Source organism: Dipodomys ordii, unplaced genomic scaffold (genome assembly GCF_000151885.1).
Source record: "Dipodomys ordii isolate 6190 unplaced genomic scaffold, Dord_2.0 Scaffold304, whole genome shotgun sequence".
NCBI classification, from domain to species: domain Eukaryota; kingdom Metazoa; phylum Chordata; class Mammalia; order Rodentia; family Heteromyidae; genus Dipodomys; species Dipodomys ordii.
Window position 1 is genome coordinate 57808 of NW_012267520.1, and position 8596 is coordinate 66403.

The 8596-nt window shown below is 35.3% G+C and overlaps 1 protein-coding gene across 1 annotated transcript in view; it reads right to left on the reverse strand.

The window, feature by feature from the left end:
* LOC106001520 (cytochrome P450 2C19-like) overlaps nt 1-8596 on the reverse strand; it is a 23057-nt gene that overhangs the window by 2427 nt on the left and 12034 nt on the right. Inside the window, exons 8-9 of the mRNA XM_013036616.1 lie at nt 7840-8172; nt 1721-1862 (exon numbers count right to left, since the gene is read on the reverse strand). Coding sequence (XP_012892070.1) covers nt 1721-1862; nt 7840-8172 — 475 coding nt within the window. The remainder of the gene's footprint in view (nt 1-1720; nt 1863-7839; nt 8173-8596) is intronic.

Below are 8596 nucleotides of genomic sequence, written 5' to 3' on the forward strand. Positions count from 1 at the left end.
TATTAAATGGTGATGCTAATAATTCCTTCATAAAATGTTGGTGAGAATTAAAATAATAATATATTTTGATTTATTAAAATTTTAATCAAGTATTCTTTATCGATTTATAATAATTTTGAGTCTCAGGTTTCAATGATACACTTTGTATGTTCTAGAGACATCTGTGTTTGTCTAAGAAACCTATTCATATTGCTCATGTGACCTGTCCCCTAAAATATAGCAAACACAGTTTGCATTTAAATATTGCCAGCCCAACTATCCATTTTATCAGCCTACATTAAATTACAAATTTTAAGTATTATATCATGAAATTCCTTTTGGCTATGATAACCCTACAGACATCAAGACACAGACCACATTTCATGTCCTTTCTTGTGCTCTTTGTGTCCATCAAGCCATAAAATCTTGCCCTCATTCAGCTTCCCAAATATCATATTCAGATTGTCACTGACACTCAAATCATTTGAAGCCATAATTTTCTCATTACTTAAAATGTTTCCCTTTGTGTAACAAAAGTGAATTTTTGAAGAGAGATCACTGTCTTTCCCATGGTATCTATTGATAGATGTAAATCAGATATCAAAGGTCAGGTCATTAGTTGGGTGCCAGTGGCTCATGCCTATGATCCAACTACTAGGGAGGCTCATATTAGAGGATCATGATTAGAAGTGAGCCTGGGGTAAGAAAGTCCCTGAGACTCTTACCTGCAATTATCCACCAAAAAGCAGAAGTAAAGCTATGGCTCAAAGTGGTAGAATGCTAGATTTGAGCAACAAAGGTCAGGAACAGGAGCCAAACCCTGACTTCAAGCCCTACAACTGACGCTTTAAAAAAAACCCAAAAACCAAACAAATAAAGGAACAAACAAAAAAGACAAAAAGTCACAGTGTCAGTGAAGGAAGGCTGCTCCCTGGTCAGACACAAAGCACACATACTGCAGGTGTGGGGATAAAATATCCAAGACACATGTCTTAGACTGAAAGAAGAGCAGAGTGCTCTGTGATCATTGTGGGATATCTATCATACATTGCTGCTATGTACATAGGATTATTTCACAGTTTCTGACACTGTTAAGAGTACATGTTCTGTTCTTGTGGTTCATGACTTTCTTAAAAATGTTTTACTCTGTCTTCCATCTAATATCTGTCCCTGTTGAAGTAGCTTAAGTGTCTTAAAATGTTGCTTATGCCATTTTCTATTTAATAATCAAGTTCAAGAAAGTGACAAATGAGTTAATACTCCACCCACAAATCCTCATGTCTTGTCATTTGTGATGATCTTCCCTCATTGCCCTTTGGTGTTCTTCTGTGCCTTTTGGGAGAGAATCTTTCTATAGAGAAGCCTGGTGGGGGTGACAAATGCCACAAAAAGATGTGGGAGGGACCTCTGATGAGATCATCTTTTTCATTGTGAGTGAGGGCAGTCTAAATGAGTTTTACTGTTTAGGAAGAGATCATTATGATATATGTAAAGGAAGAATGCCGAAATTTCTTGGTTTACCCTGTTGAACTTGGAAGAAATGCACAGAGAAACTGAGGTCTCGCTAATCTGATCAAACAGTGGAGATGCATCATGAATAGGAAAGTGCAAGGGCATTGAGAGTGCTGCTCCTAATCAGGAGCTTATGGGAAATACGCCAGTCCCAAGGAGGCTTTATGTAAGTTCCCACTGACATCCCACCCCAAAGTTATCCTGAGATATGGAAATGAAATTTTAATACCTGCTGAGAAAGGCATAAAGTAGTTACTTTTCTTAAAGTTACCACTTTCATCCAGAAAGTGGCCAGGGTCAAACTTGTCTGGATTGGGGAATTCCTTGGGGTCATGCAGCACAGATGTCAGTGATGTCAATATGGTTGTGCCCTGGGAACAATACACAGATAAGCTATGTTAATTATATAGATATATATGTAGATATATGAATAGAGATACCTATATCTATATCTAAATATACATAGATCTATACATATATATATACCAAGATCTGTATGAATTTATATATATATAGATCTATATAAATCTATACACACATATGTAGATATATAGATATATGTATGCATGTATGTATATAAAGCCAGGTGCCAGAGGCTCACACCTGTAATCCTAGATGTTCAGGAGGCTGAGATCTGAGGATTACAGTTCACAGACAGTTCAGGCAGGAAAGCCAATGGTACTGTTTTTTTCCAATCAATTACCGGAAAATCAGAAGTGGCACTGTGGTTAAGTGATAAACCAGTAGCCTTGAGAATAAGGTCAGAGACAGTGCCTAGGCTCTGACTTCAAGCCCCATGAACAATAAAAAAAAATAGTTAAAGCAGTGACAGATACAATGAAAATCACTTAGTTCAATCTTCTGGTCTATAGGTAATGAAGACTTCCATCCAATGAACTGGTTTCAGAATCAATAAATATCAACACAGAATGTATGGGAAAAAAGCAAGTATCTCCAAAGTTTAACAATTCTATAGCAATAGACATAAAGGACATTGAAGAAGATTAAAGCCTAAGGAACTCAAAAGTATGATTACAAGAAAAATTATTTCAACAAAATGATTTCAATACAATAAAAAGAACAAGTATAAAAAATGAGTGAATTTTAAGTGGATACAAATAAGCAGTGAATGAAGTAAGACAAACAATGCAATATATATAAATGAGGAGTTCAATAAAGATACAGAAATATTAAAAATAGTTAAACTAAAATTTTGGAAATGAAAAGCTATATGAATCATAAAAACAATACAAAAGAGTGTATCAAATTGAAACAGAATATCAGGGATCAAGGAAAAAGTAGATATATTAGAATAGTCAGATGAAGAACTAGGTGAAAAGTAAAGTATGAAAAGCTTATATAAGCCCACCTCAGGAACTTGAAAGGACAAACCTATGGAACATAGACATAGAGGTTGAAGAAAAGGCCCATGCTAAAACAATACAAAACATAGTCAATAAAATGATGTGAGAATATTTCCTAAATCTTTAACAATCCAGGTACAAGAGTTTTTAGGACAGCAAACAGATCATATCAGAAAAGAATCACTCCAAGACAATTATAGTTAGGTTAAATGTTTAGAAACAGTAAACAGTACTGACAGCTGCCAAAGAAAAGCAATGAGTCATCTATGGTGGCAAGCCCATCAGCATAATACCAGATTTCTCAACAGCAGAAACCTTAAAAGCAAGAAGGGCATAAAGCAATAGAAGGTCAACAACTACCCATCTAGAATACAATGACTGCATTTGCTTACCTGTCCTTCCTCCATTCCTGTGCCGCTACATGTCCCTACTCCAATGTTCTATTGCCTGGTATCCATTTTGATAAAATATGGAATGATTCACAAATTTGAGAGTTATGCAGGGGCCATGCTAATCTTCTGTGTATTGTTTCCTTTTTACCATATGTGCTGCCCAAGACAACACCACACTAAAATTTTAAACACATAAAAAGAAGAAACCGAGGCATTCACACTGTGAGACCACAGGAGGATACTTTAGGGAAAACACAAAGGTTCAATGCCTATGTGCATCTGATCATACAAAGTAATATTTATTGGAATGACCTACAGGAAATGAAAATGTGGGTTTATCCTTCTTTTGCTGTTTTTTGTTTTCTTCCTCTTTGTTCTGTTTGTTTGTTTATCTTTCTTTGGGATTGCAAGGGAAGGCACAGAAATGGAGGGACAAAGGGTGAACAAATGCAGCAATGGCACTCACCAGACACTTTTCAAAATGAACTATACAACTTGTGGATGGGGATGGGAAGGAAAAACTGGGAGAGAGCCAAAGAAGAGGTGGCAGTGTCCAAGAAGAAACCTACTCTACCTGAATTATGTAACTGTAACCCCTCTGCACATCACCTGTATAATTAAAACTTTTCAAAGAAGAAGAATCCTTACAGAGAATAGATCTGATTCAAAATATTATCATGTTTATGGTCAAAATTCATACATACATAAGAACACAGGGTAAATTTCCCTACTGTTATTTTTTTAAATCTACTTAAGATATCAAAATCGACTGTGAAATACCAAGCTTGAAATCCTTTTTGCCAATCATAATGAAACAAAGATGATCACTAAAATCTATTTTGTTTATACCATCCTGGCTGCCAGTGCAAAATTTCAACAAAGCAAAATTATAGGCACAGGAATTGGAAAAGCAAGTATAAAATATTAAACCAGATATTATGGTAATGCACCCTAAAGTTCCAAACAAATCTACAGAGAATTCATTAGCAATGACTAGTAAATTTCATGAGTTTACATTTTATGAGGTCATCAGAATGATTAAGGCAATTATGTTTCTATATATCAGGTACAAATGATAGCAAAGGCACCATAAAAATAATAACAATCAAGCCAGGCACTGGTGGCTCCTGTCTGTAATCCTAGCTACTCAGGAGATCTAAGGATCATGGTTCAAAGCCAGCCCAGGCAACAAAGTCCATGAGTCTCTTATCTCCAGTTAACCACCAGATAACCACAAGTGGAACTGCGGTGCAAACTGGTAGAGCACTAGCTTTGATCAAATGAGCTCATGGACAGTGCACAGGCCAACAAGCACCAAGCCAATGAAAAAATAAAACAGTAATAGTGAAAATGCTATGTATTTAGAGAAAGTCTATGAATATATTTGTACTCTATCTTGAAAACAAAATATTACTTGGAAACTAAAGTAAAGCATAGGTAAATTAGAAGCAGGACTCATTCGTGAATTGAATAAATCAAGGTAACATTTCCCCCAAATTTATCTATAGCAAAATATATTGTGAAATTGATAAATAACAAGCTTTTGCATTCATTTGGAAATACAAAAACTAAGCATAGCCAAAAGATCAAGAAGAAGGAGAAGGAAGAATAGTAGGAGGAGGAAGAGGAAAGAAAGACAACAAGGAGAAAAAGGAGAAGTCCCCAAAACAAGAAGAATTTAAGGGGCAGAACAAAATTGGGATTCACAGTGTGGGAGACCAAGGATAATTCTGCATGGATATACAACCCCAGTCTTGCTATACCACAACCTCTCCTGACCAGCCAACTGTGAGACTTTTGCAGCTCTCTCAGGTGGTATGGAGGAGAGGAATCCTGCAGTGACCTCAAGAACTCAGGCTCCCTATGGAGACTCAGCAGAAAAGAAGCTCACCCCATCTAGAATACAATAACTGCATTTGCTTACCTGTCCTTCCTCCATTCCTGTGCCGCTACATGTCCCTACTCCAATGTTCTATTGCCTGGTATCCATTTTGATAAAATATGGAATGATTCACAAATTTGAGAGTTATGCAGGGGCCATGCTAATCTTCTGTGTATTGTTTCCTTTTTACCATATGTGCTGCCCAAGACAACACCACACTAAAATTTTAAACACATAAAAAGAAGAAACCGAGGCATTCACACTGTGAGACCACAGGAGGATACTTTAGGGAAAACACAAAGGTTCAATGCCTATGTGCATCTGATCATACAAAGTAATATTTATTGGAATGACCTACAGGAAATGAAAATGTGGGTTTATCCTTCTTTTGCTGTTTTTTGTTTTCTTCCTCTTTGTTCTGTTTGTTTGTTTATCTTTCTTTGGGATTGCAAGGGAAGGCACAGAAATGGAGGGACAAAGGGTGAACAAATGCAGAAATGGCAAAAAAAAAAAAAAAGATTTGAAGTAAAAAAATACATGCCCCATGGAGTATTAATACTTCAGCATGTACACACATCATCCTACTTAGTAGCCTTATAATGAGTTAATTTAGTTTCTTGTTAAGAAAAACACAAAAAAACAAAAAGACTATTAGTGTACATGTAATATACTTTACATTGAAGTAAAATACCTTTATTTAATATGTAAAAAGTATATTTTCATAGGAACTACATACTTATAAAACTGTAATAATAAAGCATTTTAAAATAAAGGGAATAAAATATTGACAATAAAAGAACATTTTTGAGGACACTATTATCTTTACTTGTATCTTAGGGGATTTCACAAATTTCCACAAATTTGAATGCTAATTCATGGGCTAGCCAACATAAATCATTCTAAGTATGACTTTGAAGATGTTAATAAAATATTCCCATTTTGTTCGAATTCAGAAATATTTTTTGCTGATAAGAGATAATTTTACAATAAAGACTTTTAAATTCTATTAGTTTATAGATAAAAAGTAAATAATGTGTCTTTTTAAAAAGGAGTTTACTTTTTCTGTTGTTGATATCAATAGAAGAATATATTTCAAAAACTAAACAGGACATATTTAAGTAAAACTATGAATGAATGTATGTTATAGGGACTGACTTTGGTCCAGACACATTGTAATGCATGAAAGACTGTGCTGAATTGAAACCCTTCATACATCTATTAAATAATAAAAATGAAAATCTTTCTATGCATCTATGGAAGTATCAGCACTAAATACATTTGAACAATAAATGTACCCTAATAAAAATGCAGAAGAAGAAATGGTGGTTCTCAAAGAAAAACAATAAACATAATTTTTTATTTTTAAATGATTATTATTTAAGCATTATACAAATAGTGTATATCTTTGTGTACGCTTGTGTACAGTGTACAGTACTACTCACATTATCGAACCACTTTCTGATGATATCCATATTGGGCATCCTAGAATCTGCTTTGGAAAATTATGTTCATTTTCTAAATAATGATGCTTTCTTTTTTTTTTTTTTTACTGGACCTGGAGCTTGAATTCAGGGCCTGGCTGGTGTCCTTGAACTTCTTTGTGTTCAATAATATGTACTTTGTGCTCTATCAGTTGAGCCACAACACTACTTCTGCCTTTTTTCTGAGTAGTTTATTGGAGATAAGAGTCTCATTGACTTTAATACCTGCCCTGGCTTCAAATTTAAATCCTCACATCTCAGCCTCCTGAGTACATAAGAATCCAGGCATGAGCCACTGGTTCCTGACCCAGTTGATTTTTTAAATCACTTTTAGAGAATATTTATTGATATCCTAGTATGTGAGAGTGAAATGTGCATTCACACCTCTGTCTTATATATTTAGCCACATCTACAAATAGGTGCTTAGAGATAAACATGTATGTTTCCCCTTACTTCATTCACAACAATATACTAGATATTACATATCAGTTTTTGAACCAATATTCACAGGGCCCAGGCCCTGAGTTCAAGCCCCAGGACTGGCAAAATTAAAGGGGGAAACTTTATGGAATTTTGGAGACATAGCTTGGTTTTCCTTCCCTCAGAACTTTTCTGTTACCAAATTTAGGTGAAAGCAACATGTGTCTGGCTCAGTTACTTTATCACAATTACATCTACTCTGAGTATCAGAATTTTGATAGACAGCTTATCTGGTTAGATAAGATGGTTAGAGAATCAAGTATTCTCTTCTCTTTTTTGTTGTGAGAGGACTAATTCTCATTGTAATTATTTTATACTTATGTCCTAAAGCTTTACATAGTGTTTCTACACCTAAAAGCAATAAATATAAAACAACATTATAAAAGATAAAAATCACCGATGCCCTTGTAAAATTCTAACTTTACCAACCATAAGTTTTATGGACTTAGATTTCTGAAATTTTAAAATTCCTTCAGGTATGGCATCTGTCTCAATAATACCTTTCTAATGAGTTTCTTTTTAGAAAATGTTCTGGAATGGAATTTATCTCATACATCCTCATTAATTTCTAGGACTTGTACTTATGCATTGGTGACAAGAGATCTCTTTGGCCTATGGCAGCACTAGAATAGTCAGAATGTGGAAAAATATATAGAAGAACCTACTGTAAAAGCTCTTGTTTTTAGTGTAAAATCAACATGTTATTGTATGTCAATTTATGCTAGAGCAGTTTTCCAACGATTACCTACCAGAAAATCCAGACACAAGACAGTCTTGCTGCTTTTCCTACCTGCCGTGTTCTCATCACTTTTCTCTGATTTCAGGTGGTGGCACAGGATGTTGAGCTGTGAGACGTATCTGACAATGCAAATCACTACCAGCATCTCTCCTATATTTTTCAAAGATTCACCTAGGTCTCCCCCTGTGCTCCTACCTGTGACGTGAGGGTGCTTCAGCAGGAGCAGCAGGGAGTATCTCAGTGTTGTGCTCGTCGTTTCTGTCCCAGCACCAAATAAATCAGATGCAACCATTGTCAAACCTTCATTAGTAAATTCTGATGATTCCTTGTGATTTTCCTGCTCCTAAGATTTGATGCAATTATATTATTTACCAGCACATGTGATGACAGTGAATTCACAGTATCCCACAGTGGTATGAAGTTGGAGAGTAAAAGAGTAAGAGGAATGTACAATTGACTAGTTTAGACTAAGTAAGGCTTCAGCCCTCCTGGGCTGTCCTTACTCTGATCTGGTGCTGTGACTGAATCTGAGGTCATGAAACTCATCATTCATTTAAGCTACTAATAACTGAATTTTCTCTAAGTATTAAAGGATCATAAAATTGAATACTGCAAGTAGGAAATTTAGGGACACAGGTGTTGTAAGCCTGAAGCAAAAATCTTCAATTAAAATTTTTTGCAGTTGATATTATTGAACAGTGTGTGGGCATTGTCCTTGAGCTTCTTTTCCTCAAGGCTAGTGCTGTACCACTTGAACCACAGCTCCA